General features: G+C 34.5%; 1 protein-coding gene across 2 annotated transcripts in view; it reads left to right on the top strand.

Annotated features, from left to right (window-relative positions):
- The window catches only part of LOC150100708 (fatty acid hydroxylase domain-containing protein 2), a 122,499-nt gene that overhangs the window by 30,979 nt on the left and 72,917 nt on the right, over positions 1–18,603 (top strand). The window contains exons 1-2 of one of the 2 annotated variants that reach the window (XM_090401204.1): positions 6,242–6,399; positions 14,361–14,523. In XM_090401204.1, the coding sequence (XP_090257330.1) occupies positions 6,354–6,399; positions 14,361–14,523 (209 nt within the window). In that variant the 5' untranslated portion in view covers positions 6,242–6,353. Of the gene's footprint in view, positions 1–6,241; positions 6,400–14,360; positions 14,524–18,603 lie in introns of those variants that run through there. The other variant, XM_090401205.1, reaches the window with a different exon arrangement.

Genomic DNA, 18,603 nt, shown 5'->3' with positions numbered 1-18,603 from the left:
GAAGATTCACTTAATAATGAATGAGATGTTTAAAACTCATATGACCACAGGTGGCCTGTGATCATATGAGTTTTATGCTAAGAAAATAAGGCACAGATGTATATGTGCAGAGTCTGAATAACAACATTGAAAATTAAAATGCCATTAACTGTAAGATGGCAAGCAGGGTTTGTTGGCAAACAACCTTGTGTGACTAACAATAAGATTGTAAGCGATGAAGTGGATGCAGAGCAAAATAAAGAAAATTGTAGATATGTGGAAGAGTAAAGTAGATTCAGATGAATGATGTTGGTATGAAGGAGGTAACAAAAGACTTTTGAGTGGTGGTGTATGGGGATTTGATTATTATAGGTGTGGTAAATGAGAAGATGCACAAAGTTTCTTTTCCTGGAGGTAAAATGAACAGAGTGATTGAGGCTTTGAATATGAAGAGTAAGTGAGCAAAAAAAACTACTACCAAGGTATTTGGACTTGATGGGGAACAAAGAAAAATGAAAGACTAGATATAAGGAGGTTATTGAGAGGTATAAAAGATAATAATGTGATAGGAAAGGTGGTTAGCTTGTTGCCCAGGTATGACAGTGATGAGATGAGGCAGAGAGTAAGGATTATGAATGATGTTAGCAGAAATATGTAAATACAAAGGAGTGCAGTTTGTTAATGTGTGGAATGAGTTTGAAGGATGAGATGAAATTGTTCAAATGCAGTCCATCACTGTATAAGAGTGATGGACTGTATTTGAATGATTTTGGTGTGAGTCATTTCAAGATACTACTGCTGCTGGAATGGGGGGGGGAGAGTAATGAGAGAATGAATCTGAGCAAGTAAGAAGCAATATGACAGATAGAAGAGTAAAAAAGGAGGATTGAAGTGGTGCTTATGAATGGAGAAATGAGTAGAATGAGTGTAGAGAATGAGAGAACAAATGTGTGACAGAAAACAAAGAAACTCAGGGTGGATGGGGGAACACAGTGTAAGAAAAGTCGAGGTAAATGTGTATGTAGACAAAGAAATGGCATTACTTGGAATGTAGGGGAACAGTTGATTTTGAAGAAGGTTCTGAGATGGGTAAAGAGAAAAAGAAATGGCTTGAGGAAGGCATGGAGAAGTTACATCTAATAAGTAGTATTAGTGAAACTTGTTATAGAATGGAACAATGGAAATGAAATGGTTGCATTGATTGAGTTTGTCACCCAAAAATTGTTGGAATAAGTGATATATGGTGAATGAGGATGACATTTTGGCAGGAATTGAGATAGAAAGGGTAAAAAGAGAAATGGACTACTATTGATGATAGAAAAGGAGTTATGGTAGAGATGCAAGGGAGAATAGTGGCAGTGGTTTTGAAGCAAATTAGCTAAGCAAATAGGAAAAGGCTGATCATTTTAGGTCAATTTAATTATTGCAGTATAGGTTGGGATGATGAGATAGCAACCGGAAATAAAATGAATTTTATGTTTTCAAGGGACAACTACCTCAGACAGTATATAACAGAGGACATGCAAGAATTGAGTGTCTTGGATTTGATCATCTCATCAGATATGTCATCATAAATGAGGTGTCAAATCTCCCTCCAGTTAGTGAGAGTATGAAGTGATTAACTGGGTGGTTGCCAGCCATGTGAGGACTTCTTTGAGGAAAGGGTTATATGTGGAACTAAAAGGCTGGTAATTATGAGAAGCTCAGGAAACAGCTTGCAACTGTAGCATGAAATGAGAAGTTCAGTGGAAAGGAGATCAGTGCTGTTTGGGTGATATTCAAGAACTATCTAGTAGAAGCAATGTCTAACTGCATTCCAAAAGTTAGAAGGTTAAATAAGGTAGATGTGAAAGGGATGAATGAAGAGATTCAGATGCAACACAGAAAAAGAATGCATTATGGAGGCAACATAAGATCAGTGGTAATAATCAATTCCATAAGGAGTACAGTATAAGCAGCAGTTAGCTAATGAAGCCAAAAAAAAAAAAAGAATTATGGTATGATGACATTAATTGGAGAAAATGGTATAAGGATAATTGCTGATATAGTTGAGATTTTTTAATGAGCAGTTCATAAAAGTCTTTCATCCTTGTGAATGTGACATCATGGAGAGTTTGAGAGCAGTGGGTGAGGAGGAGCAGAGATAACTATGAGTGAGCATGAGGTATATGTTGAATGGAGTAAGCTAGATGTTAGTAAGCTGTGGGATTTGTTGATATATAACCAACCATGTGTTTTCAGAGAATGTGCCAGGGAGCTGACATCTGCCTTGGCATCCTTTTTAATAGGAGTTTGATAAGAGTGGAAAGAAGCCAAGATTTTACAGCTTCATAAGAGAGAAGACAGAACTGAAGTATCAAATTATAGTCCAATCTGTGTGTCAGGTGGTTCAAGTATTTAAGAGGTAAGTGGGAACCTGAATCCAGAATTGGGTTGACAACAGTGGTATTATGTTTGATGGGCAGCACAGATTTGCTAAAGAGGTCATGTTTGTAATCTATTTACGTATTACAATAAGATGACAGCTGCATTGGACATTGGATACACAGGTATACTTAAGATTTTGCAAAGGCTTTTGATAGATTATCACATGATAAGTTGATAGACTAGAGCAGATGGGATTGGATATTAGATTAGTGCATTGGATTGGATATTGGCTATCTTATAGATATCAGCAAGTTATGTATGGGGGGAGCAATATCCCAGAGGAGGATAAACTAGAAGAATAGCAAAAATCGGTCTGGAAAATTCATACTGACTGTGTTATCTTCATTACAGTTATTCTGGAGTAGCAGACTATGCCATGGATACAGATCACCAGATGCAGTGTGTGTGTGGGAGGGGGGGGACTTCTTCTTTATACAGAAGCAATAAATCTATGAGATAAATTTTCCACAGCACTGCAACTTCATTTCTTAAGAACTTCAGCTGTCTCACTTCACCAAAAGTCTGGGAGGCCATTATATTGAGGCCTTCAACATCCATCAGTGCAGCGATGGATGACACCAGTCTGTGTTTCCCTTTCTGTTGGTGTGCCTTAGTATGTTATTTGTGCCATGGAACAGGCCTTGGTGACCAAGGTGAAATATTAGCATAATAATCTAATTAGCTGAATTTAGTCAGTTACGGTATCTTTGAAATTGTTTTCTTCCACTAAACATCAACATAAGCAATAATCAGCATATAAACATTCATCATTATCATCATTGACTTAATAATCCTTTGAGAATCCTAGCCTTCCTCAGAAGCTTCTGCCACTCTTCTCTATTTTTTTGCCTTAGTTGTCCATTTCGTTAAAGCATCATCAGAAGTGGATGGCCAAAAACTTAACTGATGATGTTTTAGCAAAATGGCCAGCACCTGTCATGTATGTTGCTGGCTTACCATATATATAATAGGTTTTTATTCCTTTTCTTTATTCTCAGTTCTTTCAAAATTAAAAATTTACATAATTCATCTTTTTGGTATTTTTTGTTATTGGTTTTTATGTTTTTCGTTTATCTGAATGTTTTACACTCAGTTGTTAGTATCTTGTGCTTATCACTTTTAATTGTATACCACTTCGGCTGTGATCAAATCAAGTTGTTACTATATTTACTTCCAAAAAATTTTACACGGGTATATAAATTAATATGCTTTAATATAAACCTCACTTGGTTTTAACTCTTTTAAGGCTAATTGTTGCAAAGAGACCACTCCATATCCAAAATAGCTTAGTTTTTTTTTGTTTTTTTTTTCCAAATTTAAATAATGTAACAACCTATCTAAATTGCAATCAGCTTGTTGCTTCTGTAGTACTTTTTTTTTTCTTTACATATAAGATATATTTATGAGATTATTATTATTACTATGATTTGCTATTAACAAATTCCTATTGGCTCATCATAAATGGTCTCTCTCAACCTTCAGCATACCTATCATATGATAACTTCATTTTTAACTAGCAGTGCATTCAAGTTACTTACCATCTTCCAGTAACACTAGTTTAAATTAGCAGAAATTCTCTTTTAATAATATTTTTCTGAGAATAAAGAAAGGAATAAAATCCTGTTATATATGTGACTAGCCAGCTGGACTACACCTAGAATAGTTTTCATAAACATATTACAAACCTCAGCAGTTTGAACACTAATGACAATGTGGATGCACATATTAAGTCTAACATCATGTAAGTGAACTATAAATTAATTATAAAGTACAGGCTGGCTACTGATTATTTATTCTGTAGAAATATCCTACACAGACCATTTCGTAAATTTTAGGCAATGTAATTTAGACTACATTTTATTAGATGAATGCAGGGCTAAATGGTTGGATATTGATAATTTGTTATAATAAACCTTATTCACATTCCTTTTATTCACTCCTATTTACTGGAATTCACATTCCAGCAATGTATTCTGCTTGCCCACCACTCTCTATCTAAAAAATCTTATTTTTTACTCACTTTTTTCATCTATTTGCTTTCATGCAACTTCCAAGGATGGTCTTATTTTCTCACTCTACACTCATGTATAATCACCTCTATATAAATGCTATAAAATCCATTCACAATTAAAATTGTTCTTTCATATCATAATGATGAAGTATGCAATTTATGATTCTTCAAATTATTTTCATAACCAGCATTTGAAAGTTCCTTGATTAATATCAAGCTTAATTCCTCATATACCTTCTATTCAGTTCAAGCATCTGAGTTGTAAAAATGTTTTACTTGGTAAGTTAACTAGGCTCATGCAAAACCCCCAACCTGGAGGACCAGGATATCATGGTGTGGCCATTTTAATTGATAATAAATGGAAAAATTGAATAAGAAAGTACAATTTTGTAAATGATCGAATTATAACAGTTAAATTTAAAACAAATGGTAGCTACTTAAATGTCATAGGAGTATATGCCTCTGAAGAAGATAGGAAACAGGATTCTGAACAATTTATGAGGAACTACAGAAATAGTTAAATAAATGTAATAAAAATGACTGTATATTAATAGCAAGCAATCTTAATGTTAGAGTTGGAAATAATCTAATCCCAAATGTCTTATGGAAAATATGTCGAAATTTACATGAATTACAATGGTCAAGATCCTTCTGTTCAAAATTTATGGAATATGTGTTTAAATGGTATCAGTAGGAAATATTAAAAAAAAAAAAAAAAAAAGAATTGAAAAAAACTTCCATGATATTACTCAACAGTGCATATACATATATAATCTAAGGCAGTATTGTCACTTAACCAGGATGGGAGGTGAAAAATTAATAAATAGGTATTTGAAACAAAAAAAAAATGGCAGAGATAAAAAGTGAGAGACTAAGTTATAGATGGATTGTTATAATTAGCATGTTCTGAGGATAGAAAAGAAAGATTAGGTTAAATTATAGAACAAAAAATACAATAAACTAAGACTTGTAGTTATGTTGAAATTCTTGAGAGTTCATAAACCACATACCTGATTTAGGAGGGCAAAAATACTTCATTAGAGAATTGTAAAACTCTCAAAAATAACATAATAATCCTTTTTGCAAGAAACTTTTTGATTTTTTTTATCACAAACTTTTTTAATACTAATATCTGACATGTTTTCATTGTTTTAATTATCCTATATCCCCCTTGATTATGTGTGCTTATATGATTTTGAGAGTGATTTTTCCCTTAATTTATGTTCTTAAATTAGATTATTATTATTTTCACCCTACCTTAGACAGGGGTAAAAAAAAAAAAAAAATCCAAGTCTTTCAAAATAATAAAATAACATTTTCTATTTTTTCTGAAACTGTATTACATTACTATGCCATTAGGTCTTTAAATGGGAGCTTATATTATTATCTTGTTTTCCTTTTAAAATAATAAAATAAAATAAATTGAAGATTAGTTTATATTATCAGTGCTACATTACCAAAGGTATCATTTGATAGCTTTCTTCTCTGTTCCTTTAGTAAATATTTTTTCTGAATTTATTATTCAAATAAAATATCATGGTTAACATTACATATTTCATAATTTAAAACTTTGCTTTCTGACTTGCAGAAAGTATTTTAGCTACCTGGTTTCCTCTTAAGTCATAATGATACGTCATTCACAGAACTGGAAATGTTAAGCAATATACTTTTGGTTTCAAGGACAAATGACTGAATAGCCACAGCATTTTAAATATGCTTAGGAGTTATTGTATACAGTCATAGGCAGCTGGCTATCAGCAAAGCATCCTGTATTATCAGTAAATCATATTTTTATATCTTTATTAACTGATAAAAAGAGTGTTTTGTTTTTAACATTCCTGTGATATTTCACTCTTAATCAGTATATATATGTATATATATATACTTGGCTACATTCTTAGTTCTTAGGTTTTTGTGTTTCATCTCTATCACAGACATGAATTCACTAAAAATGCGACTCCAGTTGGGGTTGCAGAATTACTGTAAGTTGATTTTTGTCATTATGGCATATGCATAATTATGTATGGGGGGGGATAAAAATGATAGAGACCACTAGTTAATGTATTGTGTTTTAGTTGGTAGGTGCTTTATCAATAATTCCTTTTTTTATATGTATTTTATTGTTTCTGGCAAATTCCTTGAAATATCCATGTTTATATTAGTTTCAGCAAAATTGACAAGAAGTCTAAACTGATGAATTCTTGGAAGTCCACATATAAGCATGTGTTAATTTTTGTTACTTTTTATTCACTGGTGTATGGTAAACTCTTGTATTATTAACACTTGCCTATAAACAGTATCATCTGTTTTATCACTTCTCATTATTCAAATCAAAAATAACTTTAAAAAAATGAACAAAGTATATTCTTTGAATAACTTTGTTTATAACAGTTTTGCAAAATTTAAAATTAATTTTAAACAACAAATTACTTAGTTTGTATTCTCTTGCTTAAGGAGACTTAGTCCACATCCAGACAAGATTGCCGGTTTTGATATCACCCCTCTTTTTAATTGATTAATTCATTTCTATATCTTACATTTATTTATTAATCATTTGGGATTTTTAGGGATTGGTGACAGCATATAAGATATAATAGCCAAATTTTTTTAATTACTACTTTCAATGTATTGCCAAACTCACATCAGAGAACAATACACAAGTACATAGATATTGCTATTACTTAATAAAAAAAAATCATAATATATAGTCACTTGCAAGCAAAGTAAAATGAAGCAAAGTTCACAATCTTACTGGATACTATCCAGTGGCTATAATTGGATTACCCTTGGCTTCTGAAGGTAGGGGCTTCCTTTATACTATAGGTTTTGCTTCCTCACATGAGTTTTACTTATCTATATATAGAAAGCATGGGTTTGAGGAGTTACCAGGAGGTTAAGAAGAAAGCCAATGGCAGAGCGGAATGGAGGAAATTGCTGCTGAGCTACCAGTCCCAAGACTGATGCAACTGATGATGATGATGATAGAATCTGTATGCATGATTCGTACTTGTGTATTTGTCTCTCATAATGCCAGATTCACTTTGACAAAATACTGTGAACAGTGTTTAAAATAATTTAGTTATTCCATAAATAATCATCACTGCCCTAAAAATACCAATATGATTGTCTGTCCCATTTTTGTAGAAGAGAAAAGCAGTATATGTTTTATCAGTTAATTATTTAAATTACAGTAAATAGTTCCTTTGTATTTCTCTCTCTGTATTAATAGTCTAGTATAAGGAAAGTCATAGGAGGAAGGAAATGGAATTTATGCAGTTACTAAGGGATAATTACCTGACATAGCATGTGATTGAATATACTAAAAATTCGAGAGTGCCTGATCTAGTAATTGCATCTGAGAATTTGTCTATAACAAATATGACCACGTTGCCACCAATTGGTGAGAGTGATCATATATAGTCTTAACCTGGGAGGTGGCTAAATGTGGAATTTTCAATTAAGACAAGGTATATGTGGAATTACAGGGTTGGTAAGTATAACGAGCTTAGGAGATTGTTGGATTGGTGCCGTGGCATGTAAAACTGCAAGGTCTAGATGTTGATAGTGCATGGGAAGTGGTAAAGGAGTGTTTGAGGGGGGTAATGGCAGACTGCATACCTAGAGTCAGAAGAGTAAATCAAGAATAATTTGATGAATATCATCATTAAGCTGGAGCTACAAAAAAAAAGAAAGAAACAATTGTAGAGGGAATTTCAGGAGAAAGGTAACCTCCAGGCACATGAACAGTATAAGGCATAGGCCAGAAGGGTAACTAGTGTGGTAAGAAAGGCAAAAGTAGATTATAATAAATTTAGTTTAATCCTTTATCCAAGTGTAAGCAAACAAAGTTTGCGCCTGAAAATATCCAAGCTTACACTTGGATAAAGGATTAAACTAAATTTATTATAGTCTAACCAAGTGCAAAATAAACTTTCAACATCTTTCTCTAAATCCAGAGTAATTTAATAATAAGGTGGTACACCAGTTGGCAACCAGTATAGGTAAATATGACCTCTCCATTGCTTCTGCCTTAGTATCACCACTCTGGGTCTGCCTCCCACTGACGAGACCTCAATAAAGGTCGAAACCGGTCTGGGTAGTGGCCCTTCCCTTAATGCATAGCAGTATATATGTCTGCAGGGAGATACTGAGACAAGGAGTGATGAGAGCTTGGTCCACTTTTGCTACGAGTTGCCAAGGGATGTACCACCTTACCTCAGTCATGAAGATATTTTCAGGTGCAAATTTTGTTTGCTTACACTTGGATAAAGGATTAAACTAAATTTATTATAGTCTAACCAAGTGCAAAATAAACTTCCAGCAAAAGCAGATTATGAAAGGAAGTTACCAATGCAGGCTGAAGAGAATCCCAAACAATTCTTTCGATACGCTGTGAGTAAAAGAAATTTATTTATTTATTTAGTGTATGGAATAATAAAGAAAAAGACACATGACATCAAAATATATAAATACATGTCTGTGCAGATAATATAAATGAGACAGGTAGTGTACATATACAAATAACAGGTAAAAAAGTCACTAAAATATTAAGTCAAGTTCAGCTAGCCATTCAAGAGCTGAAGGATCTGCCTCAAAAAAAAGTCTCTCAGGTTACCCAGGTGTGTCAGATGGTTTGGTTTATTGTCCCAGTCACATTGGGGTGTAGTGATCTTCCCCACTTGTGTAGGCTGTCTGTGCAGATACCATGCCCTGTGCATATCCTATTTAAACTTTTGGATTTTGGTTGGGAAGGATATACACAGGACGTGGTATCTGTACAGACAGCCTACACAAGTGGGCTCTCTGTGCAGATACCATGGTGACAGTTTTTCTTTCCAAGTTTCTAGCCATTTTGAATTAATGTTGAATTTCACTAGTAAAAGAAAGAATGTATATGGCAGAATGATTTTAATCAATACCGATGGTAAGGAGGTACATTTGACCTTTATTGAGGTCTCATCAGTATCTTTAATTTATGGTATAACCAAGTGGAAAAACTTCCAACACTATCTCTAATCCAGAGTATTATAATAATAAGGTGTGACTCCTTTTGGCAACTCGTATATGAAAATATGACTTCTGTATCACTTCAACCTTGGTATCACCGCTGGGTCTGGTTCCCACTGATGAGACCTCAAGAAAGATTGAAATCGGTCTGGGTAGTGACCCTTCCCATAATGCATAGCATTATACATGTCTGCAAGGATGGTGTGGAATCATCACATCACTAAGGCAAGTGATGTGAAGTCAATACCACCTTTGCTATGAGTTGCCCCAGTCCTGAAAATACTTCCGACGCAAACTGTGTTTGCTTTCACTTGGATAAAGGATTAAACCAAGTATTTAATTTCTTGTTATCTTTAATTTATAGTATAACCAAGTGGTAACACTTTCAACAACTATCCATCTCTAATCCAGAGTATTATAATAATAAGGTGTAACACCTTTTGGCAACTCATATATGAAAATATGACTTCTGCATTACTCCAACCTTGGTATCACTCTGGGTCTGGCTCCCACTGATGAGACCTCAATAGAGGTTGAAACTGTAGTGACCCTTCCCATAATGCATAGCATTATACATGTTTGCAAGGAGATGTGCTTAGCATTATGGGATACTAGGCAAGGGATGTGAAGTCATACCACCTTTACCATGAGTTGCCCCAGTCCTGAAAATACTTCAGGTGCAAACTTTGTTTGCTTACACGTGAATAAAGGATTGGGGCAACTCATGGTAAAGGCGCAGTATGCAAGATGATGCTTTTCCCATGCTGTTATCTGTTGGAAACAGTTTTGTTCTCAGAATTGATAAGTTTAAACTTCCGAGAGGTAGCTCTTAGATTCATAGAGAGAGAACAGTTTTTTTACCATATATAAGCAACTAAAAAAATTTGGAACTATAAATGAAGAAAATATTAGTTTAAAAGAATGATTTAAAGTTGAAGGTTCCTATTGTCAAAAAAAAACATATTGTCCAATCAAACCATATTTTGTCTTCTGCAGAAATCAAAATGTAAGATAGCCATCAAAAATTAAATAATGAGAATATAATTCTGAGAAATTTCTGCTAAAAAAAATTTAATATTGGAGCTCTTATGGGTGCAAATAATTTGAAATTTTAGTCATATTAAGTTAATAATGCAAAGTTGAACTGCTTCTATATTTAAAAATAGCATATAGGAAAGAGAAATATTTTAACAGTGATTAATTCTATAATGAAATTAATTTTGAGCCTCCATAGCTCAGTCAGTATAGACAAAGCCCTTTGGTCGGAAAGACCTGGGTTTGATTACCATTATCTGGTCTCGTCCAACTAAAGTTAAGTTTGCCAATCTCATACAGTGGTAGGATATTTTTTTTCACCCAGAAACTCTGTTTTTTTTTGTCTCCCAAAACAGACAAACCGGCCCTTGAACATAGGCATCTACAAGCATAAGACATACCGGGAAGCATAAGGCTAACCACTTTATCCTTGATACAGTAGCAGTTAAATGTAGAAAATCCTTGACACTGCAAGAGGAGAGAAGGAGTGAGAATGAAATTAATTTGGTTATAATAAAAAATGCATTGCTTCATATTTACTGAATATAAACATGGCCTTTATTTTCAAAAACATTTGATAAAATGTCATGTTTATATTAAGGATGGTAAGGATGATAATATATAGGTAGCTTAGAATAAAATAAGATAAAATATAGATAAATAAGTTTAGAATAATTACAGAATCTAAAAAAAAAAGCTGAGAGGAACAGATGAAACTAAACATATCTCTATATATTATAATAAATTTAGTTTAATCTTTTATCCAAGTGTAAGCAAACAAAGTTTGCACCTGAAAATATCTTCAGGACTGAGGTAAGGTGGTACATCCCTTGGCAACTCGTAGCAAAGGTGGATCAAGCTCTCATCACTCCTTGTCTCAGTATCTCCCATAATGCAAAGCACATCTCCTTGCGGACATGTATACTGCTGTGCATTAAGGGAAGGGCCACTACCCAGACCGGTTTCGACCTTTATTGAGGTCTCGTCAGTGGATCTCTCCATTGTTTCTGGCTTAGTATCACCACTCTGGGTCTGCCTCCCACTGAAGAGACCTCAATAAAGGTCGAAACCGATCTAGGTAGAGGCCCTTCCCTTAATGCATAGCAGTATACATGTCCGTAAGGAGATGTGCTTTGCATTATGGGAGATACTGAGACAAGGAGTGATGAGAGCTTGGTCCACCTTTGCTACGAGTTGCCAAGGGATGTACCACCTTACCTCAGTCCTGAAGATATTTTCAGGTGCAAACTTTGTTTGCTTCCACTTGGATAGAGGATTAAACTAAATTTATTATAGTCTAATCAAGTGCAAAATAAACTTCCTATATCTCTATACACAGTTTGGTAAAAGCAGAAGAGAGAGCTAAATTTGTTGTAATGATCTTTTTACATAAATCTCTTAGAAACAATATGATCCATTACAGCTTTGAGCAATAGAATAATAGAAATGAGAATTAAAGTATACAGCAGCTAGACTATAACACTTTTTTATAAAATCTTTATCAAGTAGCTTTATTTTTATCCTCCTACATGTTTCGCCAATCTGTTTCTATTGGCATCCTCAGGGAATACAAATCAGCAAGCACAAAATGAAGGTTACAGACTAGGTTATAACCGATGGTTCTAAATCATACAAAAATTGGTATTGTGCGTGACAATGTGCGTGTCTCGTTAACGTGATTTATTCGTGATGACTCATGACGTAATTGTTATGAAAGGATGCCAATAGAAACAGATTGGCGAAACATGTAGGAGGATAAAAATAAAGCTACTTGATAAAGATTTTATAAAAAAGTGTTATAGTCTTATGAATAATTGTCAAGAAAAAATTCAACATATACAGCAGCTATTTGACAGTAATTGGAACTTATGCACCTGAAGAAGGAAAAAGGAGGACTCAGAAAACTTTTACACATAACTGCAAAAGATTTTAAAGAAGCTCAATCCTAAGGATCACATCTTGGTAAAAGGCGATCTTAATGCAAGAATTGGCATGAACATAGGACCTATAAGAGAACTTAACTGTAATAGGAGTGGAAATAGATTAAGAGATTTTACCATAAGCAATAACTTTAAAATAATGAACACTTTCTTTAAACATAAAGACATCCATAGATTCACCTGGGAAGCTAGAGACACAAGAAGCATTATTGATTACATGATTAGCAATATCAAAAGTTCAGAAATGATAATAGATACAAGAGTATACAGAGGATCTGAAATGGAATAGATCATTACCTCTTAATTGGAAAAATAAAATGGCAGCCAAGGTGAAAAACAACAACAAAAAAAAAAGACAAGGAAAATAGAAATTTTGAATCCTTCAATGTTAGACTTCTACACAACAATAGCATTAAAGATTTGTACCAAAAAGTAATAAAGAACTGGATGATAAATATAAAAGAAAATCAGAACATAGAAGAAGAATGGACAAACCTAAAAATCATAATGATGAAAGCAGCAAAAGAAAGTTTAGGAACAAAGAAAAAGAGGCCTTAGGGACTGGAATGATGAAATTAAATGCATTATTGAAGAAAAGAAAAAAAGTGTATAAAAATTGGCCTAACCTGAAGATAGTAGAATCAAAAATCGAATACAGCAGAAAAAGAGCAATAGCAAAAGCAGCATGCAGGAGAATAAACAGAAACAGATGGGATTTTGTAAAAAATTTTGTAAAAAAAAAAATTAAAGACTGTATGCTTAAAAGACCTAACACATAAAATCCTTAAAGATCTAACTAATGAAACGGGAGAGTGTGCCAACAACAGCTTCGAACGATTGAATCCCTTTCAACTACTAACCACACTCAAACTTGCTTAACTTTTTTTGTGAGCCATTAGTAGCAGAGGCTCTACCAATCGACCAACCTTTGCTGGCAGAATATGAGATTATAAAAGCCCTATATAACATGGCAAAATTAATCTCTTATGATAATAGTGCCCTTCCTACTGAACTTGACCACATTCTGCACTTCCTTAGCCAATGGTTGTAATCCCCACCAAATCCAAAAAATATTAAAACCCAATAACTGCACCACCCCTTCCCCTTGTCCAGAACAGACTCTATGCAATATCTATCACCAATCCATATATCTGGAGCAACATTTAAATAAAAAAATCCTAAATAGAAATACAACCTTACAACCACTTACAGACCATATAAGAAATTGGCATCCCTTATATGCTCTACCAAATACCGACACCACACTCCCTAGACCTGTCAGGTGTTTACCAGGTTCCTTGTAGTTACAAACTCTCCTACTATGGCTGGAGGCAGAACAGTCAGCATCAGATTTCTGAACACATGGGCTACATCTGGTTCCACCACTACAGCCATTCTGGACTCTCTGGCCATGCATTGGACCCACCACAGGATACACTGGAAGAAGGCCACTGCAGCAAATACAAATATGAGAAGCTATTCCTGGAATCAGCCTCAAGAAACTTTCCAAAACTTCCCAAACCAGAGACTCAACAAATTTGGGTGCATGAAACTGTACCAAATTTAGGAAGCAATCATCTTCAGCTCAACAGCCAAAACCACTAGGGGCACGCTTAGGACTTTAAGTACAACTTTGGTTGCCTTGCCTTGCCTTGCTTCAGCCTCATTTATCTGGTATTAGTGCCTGCATGCAGATATTATATTGTGCTGTGTTCCTCATGATGGCAATTTGACCTAGCCAAAATATCAGAAATATTAATTGAAGTTATTGTAATTAATTAATTTCCTGAAAAAGCACAGTTATGAATTGCCAATGTATAAGTCTTTCTACCAGAATAACAAACAAGTAGTGATAATATGTTTTGTTGAAGATAAATGAGAAATTGCTAATTGAATAATAATTACTATCAGGTGAATTTATAGACATGGATAAAAATTATACATTGATTTTATTTTATTAGCAAGAAAAAAGATGGTTGATAGAAAGCTAACATGTCCCTCTCCATCACCTTTGGAAGATCCACAGACGCCAAAAGCACAACTGATTTCTTCCTTAAAGAGCACACTCTTTATTTTGGGTACTGCATTGGTGGTTTTTGTTGCCTTCAGGAATACTCTTACATGGTAAGTGATTTTATGAATATTTTATTTTAGCATTAATGTGTGTATTCTGCATCTTTTATATATATATAATTTTTTTTTTACCTTGGGAATAATGTATATTAGGGTTACCAAGTAATTTTATTAAATTGGTTATTTTACTCCTAATCCCAAGTAAGCAAACAGTTAAGTTTGCACCTGAAACGTAGTTCAAGTCTAAAGGTGGTGCAACACCAGGGCAACTCATTGTAAAGGTGGGCAAAGCTCTGTATTACTAAAACCTTGGTATTTAGGGTCTAGCTACTCACTGAGGAGACCTCAAAAAAGGTTGAAACCAGTCTGGGTAGTGACCCCACCCATAATGTATTGCAGTATACATCTCTTAGTGAGATGTGCTTTACATTATGGAAAATACTAAGAATAGTGATCAGAACTTTACCCATCTTTACAATGAGTTGCCCTGGTGTTGCACCACCTTTAGACTTTAACTACGTTTCAGGTGCAAACTTAACTGTTTGCTGCTTACTTGGGATTAGGAGTAAAATAACTAAGTTTATAAAATTACTTGGTAACCCTAATATATATATATATATATATATATATATATATATAAGTTAGTTACAAAGGGGTGTGTAAGGGTCAAAGCTGTATAACACAGAGGAGACCTCCACATAGCCTTTAAAGGAATGCAAAGAGCCAACCAGGGCTTCTGACCTAATGTCCAATCCTCACCTTCTCGTGGTGCACCCTGTTGGGTATCTACTTTGATACTGAACGAACGAGGATGGGCTGGCAATTTGGGATTTAGCCGACCAAATTGTATTCTTATTGGTTAAACCAAAATAAAAAATGATGGTAGAACATGACAAAATTTCATGCCGGCTGGGGCGTCGCCCGGTTAAACAAAGTGGGTAAAGCCCCGTTGTTTTCGCCAGGGAACCAGGGCGAACAGCGAAAAGTCAGCTACTGGAACAAATCTGAAAACTAACCCCAACTCAACATCACCAGAGTTAAAGATCGGTACTATCAACATAAGAAGCCTGAATGGCAAAGAAATGGCTAGCTGAGGAATTAGATAAGTACCAGACATAATAGGGGTGACTGAAACAAAAAAGACCAAAACTGGTGAGATCTTTCTGAGCAATAAATACAAAATGTTATATTAGGCAATGACAATCAAGGAAAAGAAGGAGTAGCCATAGTATTCAACACAAAATACGAGGCTAATCTTCTTGAATGGCAGTCAGTCTCAAGTAGAGTAATGTGAGCAAATATGAGAATGGGGAACTGGACAATGGGACTTATTTGTGCCTATGGTCCCACAGAAGGTTCTACTAAGGTAGAAGTGGAGGAATTTTTTGACGCTTCAGAAAAAGCAACTGACACAATGAAAAAGGAAAAGTTGGTCCTTGTTGGGGATCTAAATAGCAGAGTAGGAAATGATTGTGAGACATACAAAAATATTTTGGGAAAATTTGGAGAAAAGAGCAAAGCTAATAATAATGGCAAATATCTGTTGGATTTCTGCTCAGGACATGGACTGGTTATTACTAACACCATGTTCCAACATAAAAATGTGCACAAATTCACATGGAGAGAAGAGGTTAGGAATAAGAAAAGTCTCATTGACTATGTTATTGTTGATAGTGATGTTTTCTCTCTGGTGGAGGACACCAGAGTGTACAGAGGATTTGAAATTGGAAGTGATCATTATTTAGTCTTGAGCAGGATAAAATTGAATTTCATATTGAAAAGAATAACATGTAAGAAAGTTTTAAAGCGAATAAAAGTTGAGCAGCTCTCAGATGTGAACTGTAGACTAAAATACAGAAAGATTATTGAAAAGAAAATGAAAGAGTTTGAGAACAGGAATCAAACCTTGGAGATTCAGTGGCAAACTCTGAAGAAAACATTGATTGATTCTGCCAGAAAGGCATGTGGTGAGGTTGTGTGCAAGGATAAAAAAATCAGAACTCCCTGGTGGACACAGGAAGTTAAAGAGGCAGTGAAGGAAAAGAAGAAAGCATATCAAAAGTTCCTGGCAAATAAGTCAGCTTTTACTGTTACAGAATACAGAGACAAATGTAAGAAAGCTAAACAGTGTGTAAAACTAGCTAAACAAAAGTCATGGGTGGACTTTGGCAAGAATATAGAAAATAAATATCAAGAAGGTGGCAAAATATTCTGGAGGTTGTTGAAGAAGCTTAGGAATGGAGGAAAGAGTGCTGTAAAAGGAGTTAGAGATGATAAAGGTGACATGAAAACAGGAGACAAAGATATCCTTGAAGTATGGAGTAATTACTTCGAAAAATTGCTAAATGAAACAAGCAGTGATGACAGCACAGTGATAAAAAACACTGACCAGGCATGTAGTCAGGAATACATATCCATATTTGAAGTAGAAAAAGCCATCAAAGGCTTGAAATGTGGAAAGGCAGCAGGAGTAGATGATATTCGACCAGAAATGCTGAAGTATGGTGGTATAAAAGTCTTACAGTGGCTGCAATGCATAGTTCAGAAAGCCTGGACAGAGGGACGAATTCCCGATGATTGGAGTAGAGCTCTCAGAGTACCCATATATAAAAAGGGAAATAAAACTGATTGTGAGAATTACAGAGGTATTTCCCTACTGAGTGTTCCTGGCAAGATCTGTGCAAGTATACTTGAGAAACGGTTGAGAAAAATTGTGGAAGAAAAGCTTGGTGAAGAACAAGCTTAATTCAAGCCAAATAGAGGCTGTCAGGATCAGATCTTCACTTTACGACAAATAGTCGAGAAAGCATGGGAATATAACAAAGATCTGTATTTAAGTTTTGTCGATTTGGAAAAGCATATGACAAGGTGCCAAGAGAGAAGCTATTCAATACGCTGCAGTTATATGGTGTCAATGGGGCATTATATCAAGCAATACTTAGTCTTTATTTGAGTTGTAAGTCAGCAGTTAGAATTGAAGGAAGTACAGGAAGATGGTTTAATGTTAAATTTGATGTGAGACAAGGATGTACATTATCCCCTCTGTTATTCATTATCTATATGGATCACATTATGAAGGAAAGTGGTATTAAACCTGATATCAAAATTGAAGATGTTAATGTCAGCTCTTTGCTTTATGTGGATGATGTTATACTTCTCTGACTAAGTTGTAATAGATATGGTATGAAGGTCAGCAATAAAAAGACAAAGACAATGAAAATAGGCAGAATCATTGAAAATGTCAACTGTGTTGTGAATGGAGAACCTGTGGAACAAGTAAAACATTTCAGCTACTTAGGCACGATTTTTAGTGAAGATGGTAAATTAAATATAGAAATAGACAACAGAATCAGCAAAGCTGGTATGGTGGGAAATCAATTGAATAAATTCATATGGAATAAGAGAGAAATTAGTCGGAACACTAAATTAGCTGTATACAAGACAGTGTTCAAACCAGTTTTTAACTTATGGATCTGAGAGCTGGGTCAGAAGTAAAACACTTGACCAAAGACTAGAGACCGCAGATATGAGAGTCCTGAGAAAGATTAGAGGCGTGAACAGATGGCATCAATGGCAATATCATATTAAAAACTAGGATATTAGGAAAGAACTTGACATTGTCAGCATCCAGGAATGCGTTAGCAGAGCTAATCTCAGGTGGTATGGTCACTTAAATAGAATGGGAGAGGAAAGAATAGCAAAACAAGTGTTCTCTGCCAGGTTGGCAGGAAAATGACTCAGAGGAAGACCAAGATATAGGTGGATTGATATGGTACAAAGTGCCTTAGACGATAGAAATATAAGATCTGATAATGTTGGAGTCTTGACAAGTAACAGACTGATTTGGAGGAAAATTGTAGATAGGAAGTTAGTAATGATGTAATTTTTTCATGTAGTACTGTCATATCCTGTACACCCCTTGAAGGTACATGGCAGGAATTTGATGATGATAAGTTATAAATTACCTATTAAGCATTTTCTTAAAATGTAAGTTATAAATTACTTATTAACAAATTTTGTCAGATGGGTTTTGTTTCACTGGTATGCTGATATTGAATATTCACATCCAGAATTGTATTATTATGTTCAAAGAACCTTAATGCTGCAATGCAAGTATTCCAAATATCATTT

Source organism: Typopeltis vanoorti, chromosome 12 (assembly GCF_054136105.1).
Source record: "Typopeltis vanoorti isolate ZY-2024b chromosome 12, IOZ_Tvanoo_1.0, whole genome shotgun sequence".
NCBI lineage: Eukaryota > Metazoa > Arthropoda > Arachnida > Uropygi > Thelyphonidae > Typopeltis > Typopeltis vanoorti.
Note: the sequence above shows the minus strand (reverse complement) of the source record. Positions and strands in the feature narration are given on the sequence as shown.